The sequence below is a fragment of the Elephas maximus genome, chromosome 24 (genome assembly GCF_024166365.1).
Source record: "Elephas maximus indicus isolate mEleMax1 chromosome 24, mEleMax1 primary haplotype, whole genome shotgun sequence".
Lineage (NCBI taxonomy): Eukaryota > Metazoa > Chordata > Mammalia > Proboscidea > Elephantidae > Elephas > Elephas maximus.
Window position 1 is genome coordinate 23,271,289 of NC_064842.1, and position 24,344 is coordinate 23,295,632.

Sequence of the window (24,344 nt, forward strand, 5' to 3'; positions counted from 1 at the left end):
AACACTAAGTAAGGAAGCCGTGTAGATAGAACAAACCACGGAGATGCCAATGCCTTCCTCTGAAATTATGATTTTCCCATTCTCTCTGAGCCTCTGGTGCCCCCTGGAAAGTTCTTTTCCTAAAGCCTGTGTTTGACCCCTGGCACTGCCATTCACTAGCTCTGCAAAATTTAGCCAAACCCACTTTTCCGTTCTGAGTCTCATATTTCAATCTAATTTTTTAAAATTAATATAATAAACCTGTTTTTTAACGGACACCGTTCCTGCAAGGCTCAAAGGATGTAACATATGAAAGTGACTTGTACACTAGATGGGCATATAAAGGAAAGGCGGTTTTTCACTTCCCCCATGGCATTTATAGCAAAATATTAAAATCAGTATTGTTTATGTACTTGTCTCCTCCCAGTTTAATATAAGGACTAGGAGACTGGGAACATTATCTGAATTGTTTATCCCTGTATCAGTGTCTAGAAAGTTACTTGACACATTGAATGAATATATTTAAGTTAATATAAAGTCACATTCTATATTTGAAACCCTTTGAGGATGGCACAGAACCGGGCAGTGTTTTGTTCTGTTGCACATAGGGTCGCTATGGGTCAGAACCGACTCGACAGCACCTAACAACAAAGTATTTGAAAAGAAAATGCATCCATTTCCATCTCTTACTTAACATATTTTAGCTAGCCATAGCTAAAAGAAGTGTATGCATTATGGAGAGGTTCTGAACATAAACGTACTATGGATTGTTATAAAAGTTGAAGTTAGTTTCTAAGATCATAAAACCAAATTCTAATCTCTTTCTAAAAAACTACACATTCTTTTGAATCTGAGGTAGCACCTAGAATTACAGTCATACTTGACTCAAGAGCTGATAATCCGTCCCACTGCAGTTGTATTTAATCTAACATTTGGGTAATACTTTATAATTTTGCAAAAAGCTTTTACGTTTCCCGTTTCCTTAAATTTTCACAGCTACCCGGCGAAGTCAGAAAGAAAACACAGCTAATATTCCCATTTCTCCAAATCAGAAATCAGACTCGAAAAGGACAGATGACCTGTTTAATTTGCCCAACTATGAATAGGCATCAATCTACTAATTTTAAAAATGACCCCTTATCTGTTCATCTGTGAAAACACTGATTTTTTATCCAGAATATGTTTTTCTGGCCTTTATGGGACAATCTTCTTTGCTAATTTATTTATTTATACAATCCTAATTAGATTAATTCTGAGCCTAGTTGCTAGAAAATAATGATAATAAAAGTAAAAATTAAAAAGATAGTAATAGTTAACACTTAGCTACCACTTGCTCTGTGCTGGGTTCGGTTTTGGTGCTTTATAAATTAGCCAATTAATCCTCCAAACAAAGCTATGACTTGGGTATGTTATCATCATCCCCATTTTATAGATAAGGAAATTGAGGCACAGAGAGTTTATATAACTTGTTCAACTTATACAGCTAATACAAGTGACTGAGTTGGGATTTGAACCCAGTTGTCTGGGCAGAATCATTCTCATTTGGAAAAATACTTAGTAGCAACTCTGAATCAGGTGCATATCCTAAAATGTAATACATCTTCCTGCTGAAATAAGAAGCCTAGGGAATCCTGAAGGGCACAAGGACAGGATGTTAAAGGAGTCTAATCAACACAGAGGAAACCCTGGTGGCGTAGGGGTTAAGATCTACATCTGCTAACCAAAAGGTCGGCAGTTTGAATTCACCAGCTGCTCCTTGGAAGCTCTGTGGGGCAGTTCTACTCTGTCCTACAGGGTCATTATGGGTCCGAATCAACTTGACGCAACAGGTTTGGTTTTTTGGTTTGGAATCAATACAGAAAAAAAACAGTGTGAGATTGAATTTTGCAAGCCATTCAGGAACGAGTTTTGTTAAATCCAAAGAAGTGGAACTTTAATTTTTACCCTTTAACTTTACCTGTTTATCATATTCCTTTCCTGCAAACCATTCAAGAACCAGTTTTGTTAACCTCAAAGGAGTAGACCTTTAATTTTTACCTTCAAGTTTACCTGTTTGTTACAGTGAAACCTGTGAGAGCTGGAACTCCATGGGACTTGTTTTCCAGCTTTGACAGGGAGAACAAGTCTGACCACTTTTCTATCACCCGTTTTAGTGGAAAATATTTGCGTTTTCCTTCCCCGGCAGATTTCTGCCTCACACAGGTTCCGACTTTCACAGGTTTTACCGTATATTCCTTTTCCTTTCCTTTGCAGTCTCTTAATAGTAAAAATCCCCTCTATCCCCTCTCTCTTGCTCTTCTACAATCCATTCTCTTCATATAGGCTATTTTTGTTGTTAGTTGCCATCAAGTCAGCCCTCGACTCATGGCGACCCCGTGCACAACAGGCTTAAACCATTGTGATCTATAGAGTTTGCATTGGCTGATTTTTCTAAAGTAGATTGCCAGGCCTTTCTTTCTACTCTGTCTTAGTCTGGAAGCTCTGCTGAAACCTGTTCAGCATCATAGCAGTATGTAATCATCCACTGACAGACGGGTGGTAGTTGTACATGAGATGCACGGACTGAGAATCGAACTTGAGTCTCCTGCATACAAGGCGAGAATTCTACCACTGAACAACCACTGCCCCCCATGTAGGCTAGAGTGATTTTCTACTGTAAGTTGCATCATGGCACTGCTCTCACTAACAGCCTTCAGTGGTTCCCGTTGCACTTTGAACCACACAAGAGCCTACTTCCAGAGTAACTAAGGCTCCCTGGGTAAGGCCCAGTGCTCTGATGCCATCAAACCCTGTTAGTCTCCTGCTCCTTGCTTTGTCTTGAACACACCATGCTTATTTTTTCCTCCAGGCAATCCTCCTTTCTGTACTCTGACTGGTACTTTGCCCCCAGATCTTCATATAACTGGTTCCTTTTCCCAGTTTGGGTCTCAAGTGTTACCTCTTCAAAGAGGCTTTTGTTGATCATACAATCTAAAGTAGCTGTGGCCCTTCCACGCCTTCCCCACCTCTCCCAGCTCCGCCTTGCCCAAGTGTCTCTCTATAACAGCCTGATTCTTCCCTGTGTGGGCTGGTCTAATGCCTGGCCTTCACAAGAAATTACTTAAACTCATCCTGACTAAATCGCCTCTTCTGTAAGATGGGAAAAGGAATAGTGCCTGCTTCTCAGTGGCTCTGCAGGTTAGACAAGGTAATGTATGTGAGATGCTTGAACAGTTCCTGGCACAAAGAAAGCATTCAATAAATATCGGATGTCGTTGTTACTTTATTCGGACTCCCCGTACCTTGTCAGCCATGCCCTAGGCCAGTACCACATCATTTCTGTGAGAGCAAGCCGACATGTGGTAGACACTCACTGAGCGTTTACAGGACGAGTAAATTATCCAGAGTCCATACTCACCCATCTCACTTTTCCCCGTCCTTATTTTTTATCCCTTTAATGGCAGAGGTTCCAAAGAACTGAAGACGCTTTGGAGCCCCGTGAAATTACCCTCCATGGATCCCTCACCTCCTTAAAAACCAGTGGCCCTCGCCTCACTCTGACTCAGGGTGACTCCACGTGTGTCAGAGTAGAACTGTGTTCCACAGGGTTTTCAGTGGCTTACTTTTTGGAATTAGATCACCAGGACTTTCTTCTTTGAGGTACCACTGGGTGGACTCCAACCTCCAGCTTTTGCGTTAGCAGCCGAGCACATTAACCATTTGCACACCCAGGGACTCCCCTGCATTTCCTTCCAAAAAAAAAAAAACAAACCTGTTGCTGTGGAGCCTAGTCCAACTCATGGTGACCCTATAGGACAGAGTAGAGCTGCCCCATAGGGTTTCCAAAGAACAGCTGGTGACTTTGAACTGCTGACCTTTTGGTCAGCTGCCGAGCTCTTAACCACTGCACCACCAAGGCTTCCCTCATCCCCTTAAACCAAAAAGAAAAAAAGAAAAAACCAAACCTGTTGCCTTCAAGTCGATTCATCCCCTTAGGATTCTTGAAATCTTTGTAAAGTTAGTTTTTTACTAGGTGAGACCGGTAATTGGGGCAATTGTGCCCTCTGTAGGTAAAGGAGAGGATTAAGACAACCCCAGCTCCAGAAATTCAGTTCCTGACCACATCACCCTGTCCAGGGGCTCCAGAAGCACTGTCCTCTCTGCCCTCTGCAAGCCCATTTTTGCTTTAGATCTCCCGAGAATGTAACCTCACTGAGAATAGGGCCCTTGTATGTTCTGTTCGCAGCTGTGCCCCCATCACTTGGATCAGAGCCAGGCACATAAGGGGCATTTAGTAAATGTTTGCTGAGTGAGAAATGAATGAAAACAAAAAGAATAGTTTTCCATCTTTTTCTCCCTGAAACGGCCCAGCAACCTGGAATTAACTAATTAGTAGAAAATATTGATTACTTGCTTAGTTGTGTATAGGGATTTGGTAGAGAAATGATAAGGGATAATGAGAATAAAAAGAGTGAAGGAACAGAGAGAGGAAAGAATTAAACTGAAAATAAGAAATATAAGTGAATGACATTGAGATGCCTGTGTTATAAACAAAACTAGTCACATGTTAAAAAATAAAATATATTTTGAGATGATGTTGTTAACTGTTACCAGGTTGGCCCCTGACTCCTGGTCACCCCATGGATTACAGAGTAGAACTGCTCCATAGAGTTTCCTAGGCTTTAATCGTTACAGAAGCAGGTCACCTGGCCTTTCTTCTGCAGAGCCCCTGGGTGGGTTCGAATTGCCAACCTTCAGGTTAGTAGATGATTGTAAACCATTTGTGCCTATAATTTAAAATAAAATTTGAGAAAGATTTCAAGGTCATTGGACAGTATATTTCAATGTGACAAGACGTGTTTAATCTTTATTATTTAAAATTCTCGGCAGTGATAATCCATGGCAGTTCTCAAAGAAGAGATATCTGAGAAACAAGACACTAAAATAACTCAAACAATGGCTTCTCTATGATCTCTCTTAAAAAAAAAAAAAAAAAGACTTTATATAAAAATCCATACCAAAGAAAACTTTTAAAAGAATATTTTACTTATAAAAGTATTCACTATCATATTCTTAAATAGAAATTTCTCCAGTGGACTTTAACGGACAATGCAGGAAATAATCCCATGCATTACTTTCCCTTTCTAGTTAACACAGCTCTCTCCAACGTACCATTTCCTGTTATCCTATCCTCAGCCCTGTGAAATATATATACATCAGGGAGTTTTATTCTTATCACACAGGTAAGCAAATTGAGTCTCAGGGAGTTTCAGTGACTTGTCCAAAATCAATGTTAGTAAGGAAGACAAGAATCCAGAATCTCTGACCTCACAGAGCCATATTGCCTCTTCTGAATACCTGTGAGTTCATCTTTGCACACTGATGACCAGGGAATCAACACACAACCAATGTATGGGTCTAAAGTTCTAAGCATCTTCGCCAGTGGTTTAGGATCGTCAATCTCATCCTTCTGGTTATACTATTGTTTTTTTAAACTCTGCCTATATCTCAATCTGAAAAACCAAAAAAAAAAAAGGAGGTGGAATGGAGTCAAATTCATATATCCAAAAATACCAGCTATGACTATTTTAACCCAGATTTAATGAACAGACCTTCGTTGTTCATTTGAAAATTGAACAACCATCCATCTGGGTTTATCCTTTGGGTTTCATGTTCCTACTGAATCATTTATTGAGGTACTATTTAAAAAGGAGCAAATTTCAGAACCTATTAATTTGATTGGTGAAATTATATAAGAGGAAGTGACATTAAAAACCGTTGACCCAGTATAATAGGAGATCTGCTTGAATGTTAGTATTCTAACCATTTTGATTACAACCAAAAAAAAAAAACCCCGTTGGCATCGACTCGATTCCAACTCATAGTGACCCACAGGACAGAGTAGAACTGCCCCATAGAGTTTCCAAGGAGCGCCTGGTAGATTCTTGCTTAGCAGCCGTGGCACTTAACCACTACACCACCATGGTTTTCTTGATTACGATAGTGGTTCAGTCATGTCACAATACAAGTTAAATTATGGTGTTTCTTATTCTGCTTCATTTTTTGAAATTAGGCGTAGTATCTCTTTTAAAGTCTACTTAATACTATAAGCAAAAGAAGTAAAAATGTAAAATAATCGAAAGTCAGGCGTTATTGTAGATTGCCAGCAGAGGCTCTGAGAGGATCGTACGTACCTTTATTGGTAGGGAACTCTGCTTTCCAACAGAGGGAATTAAAAAAAAAAAAAAAGATTTTTGAGGGAGATAAATAAATTTGAAAAGAAAAAAGGCATCTGCAGCAACATCTCAAAGAAACTCATTGCCATCAGGTCAATTCTGACTCATAGTGACCCTGTAAGACAGGGAACTGCCCCATAGAGTTTCCAAGGATCGACTGGTGGATTTGAACTGCTAGCCTTTTGGTTAGCAGCCAAATCCTTAACCACTGTACCACCAGGGCTCCGCAGCAACATAAATTACGAATTGCCAAAACTCAGGAGCCTCAGAAAAGCAACCAAACCTCTTTGGAGCCATTGCTATATTTACACACAAAGGTCAATTAAATGGCTTTATTCTGTTTCTTTAGCAATTTAAGTGGCTGGAGTAAGGCTACCAGACATATGATCTGTAATGTAGTTTGTAGATAGACGCTCAGAAAAGTGAATTAAAATAAGATTCACAATGGCACTGAGAGCTCTTGCACATAGGGATAGCATTCTCAGGTATTAGAAAAATGGACCCTTTTAAGAAACAAGAATCAAGGAGTGCCAAGAAGGGAGAAAGAAGCTTCTGTCCTCTAATAAGGAACAAAGTACTCTTTGAGAGCTGGGGTGGGATTTCCCACTCTATTGCCACCACCTTCACATTTTGGGACTGTGATAAGCATCCCCATCCGTCAGTTTGTTATACTATGGTGGCTTGTGTGTTGCTATGGTGCTGGAAGCAATGCTGATGTTTCAAATACCAGGAGGGCCACCCACAGTGGACAGGTTTCAGCAGAGCTTTCAGACTAAGACAGACTAGGAAGAAAGGCCTAATGCTCATGGACCCCTAAAAATTAGCCAATGAAAACCCTATGGATCACAACAGAACATTGTCTGATACACTGCTGGAAGATGAGCCCAGCAGAAGGCACTAAACAATATCCACAACAATGGACTCGAGCATACCAACAGCCATGAAGATGGTGCAGGACCTGGCAATGTTTTGTTTTGTGGCACGTGGGGTCACCATGAGTCGGAGCTGGCTTAAATGACAACTAACAACAAAAATAAGTGTCTGCTGTGTGATTGCAGAGACCCAAGACCCTCCTGACTCCCCTACTTTTTATCGGTATGGCCTTGGGAGGGGACCTAGGCTCTCTGAGTTTCATGGTTACAATTAAATCAAGGTGAAAATACCTTGTTTCTGACACAGCTGACATAAGGCTCTAGATAAGATAATACATGTAAACGTTTTAAGGTAGTGCAGGGCTCATGGTCCACTATGATTTCAGAAATGGCTTAAAGGAATTCTTTCTCCCTACAGACAGGACCTTCAAGGCATGTATTTGAAGATTTTCACCATCAGGTGTTCCATTTTTATAGTGAAACTTTTTTTATCTTGATTAACCTTCTCTTAGGTGGCGCTTAAGATCTCAGCTGCTAACCAAAAGATTGGCAGTTCAAATCCACCAGCTGCTCCTTAGAAACTCTATGGAGCAGTTCTACTCTGTACTATAAGGTCATTATGAATCCGAATTGACCCCATGGCAACGAGTTTGGTTTTTTGTTTTCATCAGGATATTTGATCTCATACAATAGTGAATTCCTACTCTTACTTTGTAGTAACACACTATTAGCATATATCAGAAAATCAAGTGCTTTAAAAATAATTTTGTAATACTTTCTCTGGTTACTTTTTCCTGCTAAGATTTTCTTTGCAGTTAATGTTTGAGTTGCTGTTGAGCCATACATTTAAAAAAACTATAATTCCCTAAATTATTGTTACTCTTTATCTTTTTGTCTCTATAAATGCTGTTATTAATGGCTAAATCTTTAGATGAGTGCTAGATTTTGAAGTGCTATATTAACCTTAAGTTTTAAAACTTTTATTTGAGGTATTATTTTGGAAATTTGGTTTTTAAAGAAGATAGTTTTCTCTTTTTGTTAGAGTGAAATGAAGGATATTTTCAGTATATGTTTTAAAAATTCAAAAATCATTGAGATTTTAAATAAATGTCCAGTTAACAGTAATAATTGCAAAATATATTTGAGTCTTGAGGAATATGTAGGAAGTAGTAACTGACTCTTAAACAATATACTTCCCAGAAATTTACCAAAACCAGCCCCCTTAACAGAAAAAGAAAGAAAGAAAGAAACGAAGAAAGCAAAACTAGAATAGAACTAGTCATTATTAGAACAGGGCAGAAATTATGAGAATGGTGACACACACTTGAAAGATTTTTTTTAAATCAATAAAATTTAGGCAATAATTATTTTTCTCAGTAAATTATGGCAGCTTTACATAATTGGGTGAAATTCTGACCGAGTCCATACTGTTTCCCAATATGGATATACTGGGGCTGGAGCTCGGACTCGGTCTTGGAAAGGCAGAGAAAGGCTTGCCCCATCGGATCAAGGTTTCTTTGGCCCCAGCATGACACTGGGAGAGAAAGCCCTAAGCCTTGCCTGGCTTTTCATCCCTGGCCTGGATTCCTAAAGCAGCCAGTCTCCCCCAGACATTTGGGGAGCAGGCTCTGAGTAGAGGGGAGAGTCTGGAAGAGGGGCAATGCAATACTGGAGAATTTTTGCAGCTGCTGACCAATAGCTTTAATAGACAACATAAAACCGAGGATCATCAGCACTTTTTTCTAGCCAGCATCACCAGGATTGCGGCCTTCCTCCAAAAGGAGTGAGCAAACTCCAGAAGAAACCAGAAATGAGAAAGCTGTCCAGAGCAGGCTCCTTTTGGGGAGATCTAGGCCCTAGTAGAATAGTTTCCCAAAAAATAGTTTTGTTTTGTTTTTTTTCAAGTGCAGAGACAAAGTTCTCAAGCTTTAATTCTCTAAGACAACAGCTTTCTCCACTTTTTCTTTATGCCATTGATTAATGGGTCTCATAAGAAAATATAAACTCACAATTTAGGCAGTGATTCCTCAGTTCAAACTCTTATGAGATAGGTGCAAAAGCAGCTTCCAGATAAAAAAGGAAAGAAGCCAAGGAGAATTCAGCAATGCTAATTCAGTGTGAATATCAGCTCTGCAGAGGCCAGTTCCTACCTAAAAAAAAGGTAAAATCAAATTAAAAGATCATCAATAAATTCATACAGCACAGAGAAGGTGAATGAAGGGCAGTTATGAAAAAGATTTACTTGCACCTAACAGAAAAAATACCTCACATGAAATGAAATTAAAGGAAATTAAAGAAAATGACAGAACGAAGGTTGACTTATGATGATTATTCAACGTATTCAGATGAACTGGGTGCTGACAGAGAAAACAGTTGAGAAACCACTGCAGAATTTAAAGTGGTATAAGGAGAATTAATGCCCCAGAAAACAAAAGAAAGAATAAATCCATCATTCAACAATTTAGAGACCCTGAACAAAAACGCAGAACAGATGGAACAGATAACAATAATAAAATACATTTAGACTAGCATTTGTTGGAGGGGGGTTGTAAATTCAAGTAAAGCTTATTAAAAAGTTTTACCACTTAATTAAGCACTTAGTTAAGAGGGGATAACACTTTGACATAACCTTATGAAATTTTGAAGTTCAGGGAAAATATGAAATTCTGCATATCCAGATTTTAAAAAATTAAATGACCTCAACCACAAAGAAGATCACTTCCACAGAAAGAAAGATTATTTTCCGGAAGACAATAGAGCAATGGTCACAGAACTTGTGAAAGGAGGCGGTCTTTTACCTCCACATTTGGGATTAAATCTTGTTGTTTTTAACGTTTAAAGGCACGATACAGACTTTCTTGCATATGCCAGATTCAGAGAGAATGGCACTCATACTTTCCCTGAAAAATGCTGCTTAAAATGAACTCTAGCCGACTGAGGGATGAGTCCAAATAGAGGACATTTTAGAGGGCTGGTAAGAAGCATGTGAGTCAATTTAAACATAAAATTAAGTCTGTCATAACATGAAACAGAGTCCTGAGACTGCAAGGGTTTAAATCAAAGAGTTATTGAGGATTATAACAGCTATCACTGGTCAACACAGTACAACAGTGTGGAGTTACGCAGTGTTCCAACATCCTGAGGGAGCAGTGAGCTTTTTATACAGATAAATGGAGAAGGAAGTACATGACCATGATCATGGGGGCTTAGGATTACACATGGCTACAAGACATTTGCAAGTTAACATTTTACAAGGTTAGCTGATCTGTTTTCTAACACAGACTTCCTGGAGCCAGCCTAGCAAGCGATTTTCTGGAATATCTACATATACATTCTTCCTTGGGCATGCTGCCCAAGCATTCTCCTGAATCCATCTGGAGCAACATTTCCTGACAAACATTTCTTCACAAACCATATTCTTACCCCCTCCCTTTTTTGCTGAAGGTGGTTAAAGTCGTACAAGAAGTTGCGTGTCATAAGGCCCTAAACTACAGGTTGCAGTCTTGGAAAGGAACCCTGGTGGTGAAGTGGTTAAAGTGGTTGACAGCTAACCAAAACATTGGCAGTTCGAAACCACCAGTGGCTCTGCAGGAGGAAGATACATCAGTCTGCATCTGTAGAGATTTACAGCCTAGGAAACCCTATGGGGTAGCTATGAGTCAGATCGACTCGATGACAGTAGGTTTGGTTTTGGTTTTTTGGTATTCTTGGGAAGGCAGAAAAGAGGACTTAGGACAAGCCAAAATTTAGTTCAAAACTGGAGCTTTGATTCATACCTTATTGGGAGGGTAAACTGTTAAACTACTATGGGTAGAAATTTCGTAGCATCTTGTAAAATCCAAACTGTGCCTAACCCCCCAAGTACCACTTCTAGGAATCTACGTGGTTCCTCAGCACAACTTCTAAAAATATATGCTAAGAGAAATCCTCACTGAATCATTATCTGTAACGGCAAAATAACAAAGACAACCAAAACACCCTAAGTATTTAATAATAAAGGTATGGCTAAACAATATGTCTTACATTCATAGGATAGACTCAGCAGTTAAGGGAATCCAGCTACACCTGTAGAAAACGGCCATACGTTTAATGTAAATACAGATATCCGTGTGTATGTTAATGACTGTATATGTAAGGAAAAAAATCCCAAAGACTATATATCACAGTCATGACAGCCATGAGATTATACTGATTTTTGACTTTGATGTCTATGTTTTTTCTGTGTTGCCTGAACTTTTACAATGAGGGGTTAAGATTTGTTAAATTATTTCAACATTGAGGGTAAAAAAATGTATATACATCATTTTACATTTACATTTTACATTTAGTACATTTAGTATCTCATTGAATAGATATGCAGAAACTCGTAACCATTCTCCCATTGTGTTCTAATATTCCATGTTATAGATGCTTAAGCCTCTGTGTCTTTCGTGTTACTTCCTTGGGTTATATTCCTAGAAGAGCAATTACTAGAACAATGACTGTGAATGTTTTAAGGCTTCTATTAGTCATTGCCAAAACCCTTTCCAAGGAGATTTTCCCTGTTCTCACATCCACCAGCAATACAGCCTAGGAACCCTATAAGGCAGTTCTGCTGTGTTCTACAGGGTCACTACAAGTCAGAATTAACTTAATAGCACACAGCAACAAGATTGCCAGAATAGATTACTTTCATTCTTTACAATTTCTGCTATTTTAACTAGTACATAGTGATTTTTGCAACAGGATGTTAAAATGGAAATTGCAGATGAAGTGCTAAGTGGATCAAGATCGGATGTCACGCCAGACTGAGAAGCAAATTATTTAAGAGGTTGCCTCCAGCTCACATCGAGAGTACTAAAGGTTAAGAAGTTGGCTTGAACGCTGATTTTTGTAGCTGTCAGGATCTTAAGAGTCCTGAGTGGGAAGAGTGAGGGCTGCCTGCCCCTCATCACAAGCATAATGAGAGTGACTTCAAAGGACTGCTGAGAGAGCTTCCCAGGAGTCACCTACCTACCCCTTGAACCACAGTGGACAATTGACTTCCATGCCTCAGAATTACGAGTCAAGACACAGACTGTCTACTTGTGGGTGGAGGAGTTGAAAGAGAGGTGGCTGTGTTCTGTGGTCTTCTTTCGGGGCAAAAAAATGTGTGAATGTTTCCCTTAAGCTTGATATAAGACATATGTGAGAGACAGTCTTGCCCTAGAAGGCAGCCTAGAAAGGCAGACAGCTTCATAGAAGAGGCTAGAGGTATCGCCCAAGAGTTGTGGCATTCATCAGTCCCAACAAGGTAACTCCAGATGAGAGATCTCCAGTGATGAGGAGCGAGAAGTTCTCCAAAGAATTCACAGAAGTACCCATGAGAGAAATAGCTTTAAACCTCTGCCAAGTCCATCAGTTGTGGCCGAGTGACTCCAACTCATGACCACCTCGTGTTTATCCGTGTAAAACTGTGTGCCATAGGCTTTTCAATGGCTGGTTTTTATCAAGCAGATTGTCAGGCCTTTCTTCAGATGCAACTCTGGGTAGACTCAAACCTCCAAACTTTCAGTTTGCAGCCAAGCACGTTAACCATTTGTGCCACGTGCCAAGTCCTGAGAATGGTAATGCCACAATGGTATAAGTCAAGTAAGAACTTCAGCGCTCCTCTTCCACCTCCTTCCTTCTCATACTCCAGCCCCCAAAGGATCAGAAGACTCAGTTGGCAGTACTTGGTGGGAAAGCTCAGAAAAACTGGGTGGAGAAAGAATTGCCCACACTTCTTCCACCCACACTGGGCCCCTGGCCAGCAATTGGGTTAAGTGAGATAGAAGAAACTTCAACTTTAAACCAAGCTTGGAACTTTGACTATTACTTGTGGATGGTCATTCTCATTAATAAATTGGGACTGTCTGAATTACCCAAAGGTGACATGCAAGACTGTGAAAGATGCCTGCCTTTTTATTCAGGGTCAGGGGAAGAATTAGCCTACAAAATAAACTTCCAAAGATAAAAAAAAAAAACTAAATTGTTTATGACAATATAAGTTCTATTTGCATTACGTTGGTTGCAAGTAGAATATTTTTAGAATATTTCTTTGGCATTTGTGTTTCTAGTCTTTCTGAATTGTATAGTCATGTCCTTTCCATATTTAGGCATTGCTGTCTCAGTGATTTTCTCAACGGTCAGTGTGATACGACTCTGTATACTTTTGTCATGGGTAAGCGGTTGTTTGCTCAAAAGACTGCCCCGCCTTATAGAGCTCTCCTAAATTAAATGAGAGAGCTCATGCTAGCATCCAGTTCCTGTTAAATTTCTACTTGATCACACATGTGGTCCAGAAACTTTGATTTTTCCATCTAAATTCTGAGTTGTATTCGGGCCAGATTCTACACCTTTACAGCTCAGCTCTTTTAGCCAGAGTGATGCATTAGGCTTTCTCAAACCTTCTTCCCCTTAGTGATACAGCCTTTTACTGAATTACTCATTTGCTTGACCTTCTCAACCCTCAAAATTGTCTCATGATGGTCTCCCAGAAAATTACTGCACAGAGATAGATTTAAACTTGAGATTGAACCCTTGATAATTGAAAACAGCTTAAATAACCCACTGCCATCAAGTCGATTCTGACTCATAGCGACCCAATAGGTCAGAGTAGGACTGGTGGCCCAGTGGTTGAGAGTTTGGCTGCTAACCAAAAGGTCAGTGGTTCAAATCCACCAGCTGCCCCTTGGAAAATCTATGGGGCAGTTCTACTCTGTCCTATTGGGTCACTCGTCAGCAAAGGCTTTTTTTTTTTTTTTTGTAAATCTTTACAGAAGCAGACTGCCACAGCTCTCTCCTTCCGGACGAGTGGCTAGTGTGTTCAAACCACCGACGTTTTGGTTAACAGCTAAGTGTTTAACCACTGTCCCACCAGGGCCCCTTTCACATCTTAAATAAAACCCTAGAAATGGTTTTTTAGTTAATGGTTTCAATATTTTGGCAGGACATAAAAAATTCAAGGAATATGTAAAAAAGATTCACTTTGTATCTGGGCTTAGGTGCATAAAACCAAACCAGTTGCTGGTGAATCGACTGTAACTCATGGTGACCCCATGTATCAGAGTAGAACCGTGCTCCACAGGGTTTTCATGGCTGATTTTTCAGAAATAGATGGCCAGGTTTTTCTTTCAAAGCACCTCTGGGTGGACTCGAACCTGTAAACTTTCGGTTAGCAGCCAAGCACATTAACCACTTGTGCTGTCCAAGGTCCATACATAACACCATACAGAGCATTTTTAGTGCCTAAATAATTAAGGCTTAATATAGAAACGCTTGGCCTGAGCGGTAGTTTTGACTGTGCATAAGTACACTCATTTTTTCAATCTTTGACAGATTGGGAAAATTTCTGGTATTGGAACCCTCTTTCATCTACTTGAGCCCTCCTCTGACAGCCACATCCTGCCCAGAGAAATAATAAAAACATGTCTGTACCTGTCATCATACTCAGGAGCCCTCGTGATGCAGTGGTTAAATGCTTGGCTGTTAACCAGAAAGTCAGCAGTTCGAACCCACCAGTGGGAGAAAGATGTGGCCTTCTGCCTCCATAACGATTTACAGCCTTGGAAACCCCATGGGGCAGTTCTGTTCTGTCCTTTAGGGTCGTTATGAGTCAACTGACTCGACAGCAGTGCATAGGTCAGCATACTACAACTGTGTCTAGAATAAATTGGTGAGTGTCTTAGTTTCCTAGTGCTGCTGTAATGGAAATACCCGAAGAGGGTAGCTTTAAAGAACAGAAATTTATTTTTTCACACTTCAGACTAGAAGTCTGAAGCAGGGCACGGCTCTTGGGGGAGATCCTTCCTTGTCTACTCAGCTACTGGTACTGGCCAGCAATCCGTGTAGATGCTTTGTCTCCATCATGTCTTCTTCTTCCTCCTGTGTGTCTCTGCTTCCCTTCTGCTCTTTTTATAGCTCAGAAATGATTAGATTTAGAACCCATACTCCTCAGGTATGACCTAATTGACACATCAAAGAAAACCCTATTTCCAAATCATATTTTTACCAGTCTGTTGTTGTTAGGTGCCAGTGAGTCTGCTCCAACTCATAGCAACTCCATGTACAACAGAATGAAACACTGCCGGGTCCTGCGCCATCCTCACAGTCATTGTTATGCTCGAGCCTATCGTTGCAGCCACTGTGTCAGTCCATCTCATTGAGGGTCCTCCTCTTTTTCTATCATCCTCTACTTTATCAAGCATGATGTTCTTCTCCAGTGACTGGTTGCTCTTGATAACATGTCCAAAGTATGTGAGACGACGTCTTGCCATCCTTATTTCCAATGAGCATTCTAGCTGTAATTTTTCTAAGACAGAGTTGTTCATTTTTTTTTTTTTTTTTTTTTGGCAGCTCATGGTGTATTCAATGTTCTTTGCCAACACCGTAATTCAAAGGCATCAATTCTCTGTCGGTCTTCTTATTCATTGTCCAACTTCCGTATGCGTATGAGGTGATTTAAAACACCATGGCTTGAATCAGGAGCACCTTAGTCCTTAAAGTGACATCTTAGCTTTACGACACTCTAAAGAGATCTTTTGCAGCGGATTTGCCCAATGCAATGCTTCATTTGATGTCTTGACTGCTGTTTTCGTGGATGTTGATTATAGATCCAAGCAAGATGAAATCCTTTACAACTTCAGTATTTGCTCTGCTTATTTACAGGATTGTAAATAAGGTGCCAGGATTTCAAATGCATATTTTCGGCAATACAGTTCAACCCCAAATGGTGAGATTTAGGCCTTTCTAGTCATGACCATATTTGCTCCACTTCAGTAGTATCCAGAGTATTCCATACTTCTGCTAGCCCTTCTCCTTTCTCTCCTTTCTCATTACCAAAGAGAAGAGTAGAAATATGGGGAGATTTTATCACTCGATTTGACTAATAAATAGCTCCTTCTGAAAATCTATTCGTTCATGCATTTATTCGCTCATTCAACAAATGAGTTATTCACTCTTTACTACTCTGTTAGACAGGTTCCTGGGTGACTTAAATGGTTTATACTCCACTACTATCTGAAAGGTTGACAGTTCAAATCTACCCCACAGCTCTGAAGAAAAAAGGCCTGGTGATCTACTTCCAAAAGATTATAGCCATTGAAAACCCCATGGAGTACAGTTTCTACACTGACTCACATATTGTCGCCACGACTTGGAATTGACTCAACATATATACACACAAATATGCTAGGCTCTTCCTGTCCACTCCTTTATTTTGTTATATGAAGAATGATTAAAAATTGCTTTATGAACAATTGTCTGAAAAAATCACCTCATTCCTGCTTTTATTCAGTGATCTACTTAATGAGGGTAGAAACCTGTCTCCCAAAAGGGGGCTGATTTCAAGAAGAACAAAGGTTAAGTGACTAGAACAAATGAGGCAAGTAGAGGCTGATGCAAGACTGGATTCAGAGGAGGACTGGCTGAGAGAGAGCTTGTGGGGGCTTGAGATCTGATTAAAGGTCATTCTACAGGAAAGCTGAAATTATTTAATTAGATATTTAAGAAGATTCAATCCTTCTGTCATGAAGAGACATCTCCAGGGGGTATTGCACATATACTACAATCTCTTTTACCAACTGCTGAGAACATTTTAAATATTTTATTAAGGTCACAGTGGCCTCTGTAATAAAAGTGTCTTTAGGAGTGGGCATAAACTCTTGATGGATTAGAAAATGAACCCAATCTTGTCATTTTTGTTTTTGAAATGTGACTTCTGAAAACTACTGCTATGAGCCAAAAATAAAATTACGAAGGTGGGTTTCAGAAAGATATATTCTAAAACCATCTATTGTGTTATTAGCGTCTGTAGTACACTACAAGTCGGAATCAGCTCGATGGCAGCGGGTTTAGTGTTAGCATCGTTGCATGGTTGGCTCCTTCCTTTGCCTTGACCTTCATATAGGAGAATTACATAGGGTAGAAACTGAGTAAATACCATCAGTGTTTGCAGTGGTCTCAGATTTTCTGTGGAACATTTTCTGCCAGTGATATCAGCTGGACCTCATTATCAAAAACTGAAGTGGTACAGCTTAGCTCAAAGGTGCTGTTTATCAAGGCACCCACTCGTAGCACCCCTTACAAAAAGTCGTATTAGATGGTCCACCTTCAGCAGATTTATTCAGCATCTGGAATAGATAAAAGCTACCTGGAATTTCATGAGACTCAAATACCACATTTGTATGACAAAATGTCAAAAATATTCAGGAAACCAGGACTATGCCAGAGGGCTTTGAGTGTCTATGTTATCATGACAGTCACCACAATTTGCTGCAGTAAATGAAGAAGAAATTTAACAGCTCAACGGGAATGCTACTATTATTGCTGCCCTCTTTTCCCTCGGTTAAGGAGCCCTGGTAGCACAGTGGCTAAGCGCTCAACTGCTAACTGAAAGGTCGGTGGTTCGAACCCACCAGCTACTCCACAGGGGAAAGCTGTGACAGTCTGCTTCCATAAGAATTACAGTCTTGGAAACCCTATGGGGCCATTCTACTCTGCCTATAGGGTCACTCTGAGTCAGAGTTGACTCAACACCAATGGGTTTGATTTTTGGACTTTCCCCCTCGGTTACCAATCCCATAAATCTGAAATCTACCAAATAGAATTCACTTAGAATAGAAGCTAAGAAGAGTCGTATTTTGGTTAGGTCAGGTGTTATGCTGTCCTCTCTGCTGGTGACAAAACAATTGCTTGAGGATTGGCAGGTGTGGAAAGAAGCAAAGAGGATGCCAGGAAGCCTTCACTTTAACAAATTATTTTAGTTGACAGTAGACTATGGAAATAATTGAACTTGCTAAGAATAGTTTCCTGTTCATAGAATTCTCCTTTACAAAATGGTTTTCTTTATACATCTAAATTTTTAGGTTCAGTTGATGTCTTTTTTAAAAGACATTTTTCCCTTTTACGCTTTTTCCCTTAATTTTGTTGTGCTTTAGGTGAAAGTTTACAGCTCAAGCTAGTTTCTCATTCAAAAACTTATACACATGTTATTTTGTGACATCAGTTGCAATTCCCAAAATGTGACAGCACTCTCCCCCTTTCCACCCCAGGATCCCTGTGTCCATTCATCCAGTTATCCTGTCCCTTTCTGCCTTCTCATCTTGCTTTTGTGCAGGAGTTACCCACTTGGTCTCATATATATGATTGAACTAAGAAGCACGTTCCTCACATGTGTTATTGTTTTCTAGGCCTGTCTAATCTTTGTCTGAGAAGAGAGCTTCAGGAGTGGGTTCAGTTCTGAGTTAGTAGGGTGTCCGGGGGCCATAGTCTCAGGGGTTCCTCCAATCTCTGTCAGACCAGTAAATCTGATCTTTGTTTGTGAATTTTGTTGTATTTTTTCCTCCTTCTCTGCCCGGGACTCTCTACTGTGATGCCTGTCAGAGAGATCCATGGTAGCCGGCCACCATCTAGTTCTTCTGGGCTCAGGCTGGTAGAGGCTGTGGTTCATCCCTCTTATGTTCTGCAGAAACATAAAATTGTGAAAACTATTCAATGAAAATAAACCATTACTACATTCCTAAACCAATGTCATCATGTTGGAATATCAGTCATGTTGCTATCTAGTTAGGTATTTTTTGTCTAAAAACAGATAAAAGAGGAAATAGAAAGCACAATTTGGGAAAAAGTCACAAAGACCAATACATCTAGATTGCTATGTTTTGATTTATAGGGCCTCAGTGTTAATAAACAGGCAAGAAATGATTGATTTTTTTTTCCCCCTTTCAGCGGTTTACCTCTGCAAGAGAACAATGCAAAACAAAGCAAGGTTGGAACTAGCAGACTATGAAGCTGTGAGTACCAAGGACCTTCTGCTAAATGAAATCATAAAAACAACAAAAATAAGACTTACGATCATTTGGGGGCACTCATTTAACTTTGTACATTCATGGCTTTAAGGATCGGATTTCCAGGGACCGACAGTATAATGACTTAATAAACCCCTTAGTGGCTTGCTTCCTCACATCATTCACATCGAAGATAGTGAAATTATAAACATACAAACTCAGAGTAGAAGGGGGGGAAGCCTCTCTTAACTTTTAGATCAATTTCACTATAGTAATTTCAGATACACAACAGTAAAGGTATCTGAACTTAGAGAGTTCAACATAATTTACGTGAGGATAATGGTTTTTGCAAGTCTTTCATGTTGATCACCATCAAGAAATCAAATTAATCTGATGTAGCTGGTTGGGATGGTTATGTTATGATTTCCTAAATTTGGAGCACTGTTTGGAAATGAGTAGTGGGCTGGCAAGAAGCCGTGGTTTCACAGTGGTTAAATACTCCACTGCTAACCGAAAAGGTCTGTGGTTCAAACCCTACAACTGTTCCATGGGAGAAAGATGTGGCAGTCTGCTTCCTTAAAGATTACAACCCTGGAAACCTATGCCGCAGTTCTACTCTGCCCTATAGGGTCGCTACCAGTTGGAATCAACTTGACTGCAACGGGTTTGGTTTTAACGGGCTGGCCAGGATTTGCATTTATCGTGGAAAACTGAATAGACTGATTAAATTGTAGTAAGGATGCATTGTTTTCCTGTACCTCTGTGTAAGTGGCCACAGAAAAATCCATGGAATACTTTTGAGTGCTTTTTTCATATGAGGTAATTTTAATATTTCCAGGATATTCAGTTTTTGGTTGTGCTCCCCAAGGCCAGTTGTTTGGAAAAATTAATATTTGTGATAGGTTTTCCTGTTTCCTCTAAGACTGTTAGTATGAGGTTTACCTGCATTCAGTGAGCGTGGCTTACCGTTCAACACCAGTGTTCATATAGTATTTCAGAAATTCTGTATTTTTCTGACAAATGCATGTTTGATAAGCTAGAAGGAAGTAGTGAAGATGAGCACCAAAATGTCTTAACCGGTGGCATTTGTTTCAGGAGAGCCTGGCCAGGCTGCAGAGAGCGTTTGCCCGGAAGTGGGAGTTCATCTTTATGCAGGCGGAGGCACAAGCGAAGTGAGTCCTTGTGAGTCTTTCGGAAGATTTGTTCAAGTTGTAGCCTTTTTTCCAGAGAGGCACTACAATTAACGCTATTTATTATATTGTTACAATGTGGACAGAGTGGACAAGAAAAGAGACAAAATTGAAAGGAAGATCCTTGACAGCCAAGAGAGAGCATTCTGGGATGTACACAGACCTGTGGTAAGCAAATGCGCCAGTATTGTCTCGAAGCGTAACCATGGCCTTTGGTGGGTGAGGGACACTGTGGGAAAAAGAGGGAAAGGATGTAGGAACGGACGATTTCTCCCTCAGTATCTTGGTGAATTAGTTAAGAAAAGGTTGCCATTTTTGTGTAAGATGACCAGAATTCAACAGCATAACACTGGATTTGTACAACAATATGTCTTGCAGCCATGACATCACTTCCTACTCAGTCTTTGCATTGAAGGCTTGTGATGTTTCTAGATATACTTGAAAGAGGAGAGTGTAGCAAAGCAGTTTTGCATGGTTATTGTTTTATATTTTTCTGGCTTTATGGTAAAGCTGCAAGTCCAAATGTTATCCCCCCCATCCCAATTTTTCTCTTTTAAAACCTATTAATAACTAGCTTTGGTTGCCAGCTTTCACTGACTAACCTTTTAGGAGGCTCGAGTTCATTTCAGCTCATACTTAGAGTGAGGTAAGTGGTAACTGTATCTGTATACAGGAACTTAGCTGTTTTTCTTCAGCGATAATGTTAAAACCACAAATAACAAATGCCCTTGACTAGTTACTAAAGTTTTGTGCAAGGAATTAAACCACGGTTATGAGCATTCGTAAGGCAGCATGTGTAACCCCATATATTCTTTCTGCTTTAATACTGTATCTTTTTTTTCTATACATTTTTTAAATGGAGTCAAGACATTACCTACCCATTGCTGTCCAGTCGATTCCAACTTAAAGGGAACCTATAGGACTTTTTTAGGACAGAGTAGAACTACCCCACAGGGTTTCCAGGGAGCACCTGGTGGATTCAAACCACCGACCTTTTGGTTAGGAGCCTGAGCTCTTAACCACTGCATCACCAGGGCCCTAACATAAGTATAATTAAAAAAATTACAGGTTAACAGCATGAGAGACAAATCAAGATTGATGAGGATGTGTTAGAATTTTCCTCTAAATTATCTTCAGGGTCAGACCAAAATGGAAAGACACCAAAGGTTTCTTTTTATGTATTTATTATTTCAATTTCAGATAACTGTGCGATTGTTAAATTCTATATTGAATTTTCTGTCTCTTTTGAATGCTGAAAAGATAAGAATTGAGATTTAACTGACTTTCTTATTCAAAATTCAGTTTGTTTTATTGCTCATGTGAAAAAGGATTATAAGGTCACACACACAGGTATTACAAAGCTATGAAGCGGGATTTTTGCTTTTTTGTTTCAAACAACCTCTGGAACCAGTCTGTGTATTTTTTTTTCCTTTTATGCACCTCATGACCTGGATGTATGTTGGCCTACTTAGCCCCATTCAACCTAGATTGCCTGGATCCTCCTGGCAACCCCAGACGACTCACTTCAGGCCAGCTGTCCTGCACTGCCCACGACTATTCCATGGAACACACTCCTGCTCTGGGAATATAGACTGATTCCACCTAGGCACTCTACCTTTCTTCCATCGCCAAGCCTAACTCAACCGCCCCCTTGCCCTCTCTGTGTCCTATTGCAGGTAGACCTGTGCACCATTGCCTTTAACTCTACCCAGTGTGCTCCAGGCTCCAGCCCTCTGCTCCCACCAGCAGGCAGCACATACTGCTCAGTGGTATGTGCTTCCTGCCATGCCCCTCACCAGGCTTCCAGCTTGAAAGTCATCCCCAGGAGGACCCAGAGGCAGAAGCCACCATGGAGCCACTGGCTCCACCTCCCTTGTTCACCTTGCAGATGCTTATAAAGGGCTTTCGATCACATAAAATGAAAATGTTATGCAATAACTTATCACTGCTTATTTTCTAGAGCAAAATCAACAGAGCTTCAGGTTATCCATGGGCATCTGAGAATGGCATCTGTCCGACCTGACTCTACCTTCAACCAGTTAGTTTTCTTTCATTACAACTTCTGTCCTTGGGAGTAACACCGAATGGCATTTCTTTTAGCTTAAATGTGTTGCCATCGCTGTTGTCCCAGGTGAAATGCTAACACTTGTCTAGAGATCAGGTCTGCCACACAGACCTGCTTTTAGCATTCTGGGTCCTGACCAAATGTTACTTGACGAAGACAATAAAGACAGGGACATTAGCAGAAAGATGCTCCTCGAAGAGTGTTTAATGGCTGTTTCCTCAGCAAAATACATAAACTATTTCTCTATTCACTGGCTGTGGTATTAGCTAAGCAGTTACAAGAAAAGTGTTCTAAAATAAGTATCCCTCAAAAAAATAAAAAAGTGGTATAGGAAGAAGCAGCAATATTGTGAGAGTTTCTGAGAATGGCTACATTTTTATGCTTAGCCCTAGAAATGAATTCTGCAGGTGTCATAGTCAACCCTAAATCAATATATTTAGCCTTGAAAGTCCTGCTTCCTGGGCTAAAAGTTTAATAGGTATTCCTAACCTTCAGCTCTTGCTCTATAGCCTGTTCTGAGTGTGGCAGTAATGACAGACTCTTTCTGCCCTGTGGTAGTCATCTTGTAAAATTTAAGTGTCTTTCAGACAGGATCAGGGAAGCCAGATTTTACATATTGACAGCAAATTATATTCACTTGAGCATCCTAGAATCCTAGAATATGTGTAGGAAAATACGAGACAGAATATTTCATTGCTCTGAAGGTTTCATCCGGTATGTCCTGGGGCCTACCACTGCACACCACACTTCATTCAGATGTCTCAGTATCAGGGAAACTGCGCATTTACTTACTCCCCAGTTCTAGTCATGTCCGTCAATGATCAGAGGGAATGGGGAGACCTGTGGCAGAGTGGAAGGCACGTGGGCTTTGGAGTCAGGTGGACCTGAGTCCATTATTTCTTTATTAGGCCCTCCATGGGAGTCCCTGGGTGGCACAAACAGTCACGTGTTCAGCTATTAACTGAAAGATTGGCTGTTTGAATCCATGCAGAGGTGCCTCAAAATAAAGGCCTGGAGATCTGCTTTCAAAAAATCACAGCCATTGAAACCCTATGGAGCACAGTCCTACTGTGACATCCGTGGGGTCACCATGAGTCAAAATCTACCAGAAGGCAACTGCTTTGGTTTAGACCCACCTTGGACAATTACTTAACCTTTCTGAGATTTGGAAGCCTCATTTATAAAATCGAGGTATACCTCCCTCGCGGTCTGATGTGCATGCAAAGTAAGGTAAATGTAAACAGAGCTAGCCTAATTACCTAGCATTTGGAAGGTGCTCACCAGGTGTTTGACACCCTTTGTGAAGAGCTACAGAGAGGAGCCCCAAAAAAGTAGCACAGGAAAAATTGGACATAGCTATAGGTAGTGGGGTTGGGACACCTATGCATCATGTTCACCAACTCCTGCCAACTGACCAGAACACAGTCAAAGAGAGTCACAACCTTCTTTTTTACCTTCATGGCCCCAACCAGAATAATTTCTGGAAACACTTCTTCCAGCAGTCTCCCTTTCTCTCTGGTCTCATTATCTCATTTGCATATGTATGCCTTGCATGAAGTAGGCTGATCTTGACTTGATGGTGAGGTTGTCATAGAGTGTTGACTGTTGTGAACTCAGTAGTGACCACGTTGTCCTCATCACTGGTCCCCATGGCCAGCTACTGCTGCCTCTCATCAACAGCAGTTGTGATGCTGAGGTGGCTCATCTATGGGCTCTCTTTATTAGGACCTATCATTTATTTTGAGCTCATTTCCCTTTTATTTATGCCCTTTATTCCAGAAATTGGATTACAACAAAGTAGTCTTCCTTGGTATTTATCAACCAGTATACCTGGAATGGTTAAGCACTGGTTAAGCACTCGACTGCTAACTGAAATGTCGGTGGTTTGAACCTACCGGTCACTCCACAGAAGAAAAGACCTGGTGATCTGCTCTGATAAAGATTTCAACCTGGGAAACCCTATGGGGCAGTTATACTCTGTCTTATGGAATCACTGTGAGTCGGAATCAACTCGATGGCACACAATAACAACATACGGGGAATGAGTGTGATTCTGTTGGCTCGCCTCTCCTAAGCAGTTATTCCCTACCCAACTAGGGAACTCTTTGACCTGTGTGCAGAGTAACCTTTGTCCCTAACTTTATTTAAGTGTGTCAATCTTGGAGCCATCTGCCAATTCAATGACTAACCCCTGTTTCCTTCAGAAGCCCTACCTGAAACTTGTAAAACAGAGCCTT

At 40.4% G+C, this 24,344-nt stretch overlaps 1 protein-coding gene across 2 annotated transcripts in view; it reads left to right on the forward strand.

Annotated features, from left to right (window-relative positions):
- The window catches only part of RGS7 (regulator of G protein signaling 7), a 572,390-nt gene that overhangs the window by 468,671 nt on the left and 79,375 nt on the right, over nucleotides 1-24,344 (forward strand). For both annotated transcript variants that reach the window (XM_049867941.1, XM_049867940.1), the window contains exons 7-9: nucleotides 18,794-18,858; nucleotides 19,948-20,024; nucleotides 20,129-20,210. In XM_049867941.1, coding sequence (XP_049723898.1) covers nucleotides 18,794-18,858; nucleotides 19,948-20,024; nucleotides 20,129-20,210 — 224 coding nt within the window. The remainder of the gene's footprint in view (nucleotides 1-18,793; nucleotides 18,859-19,947; nucleotides 20,025-20,128; nucleotides 20,211-24,344) is intronic.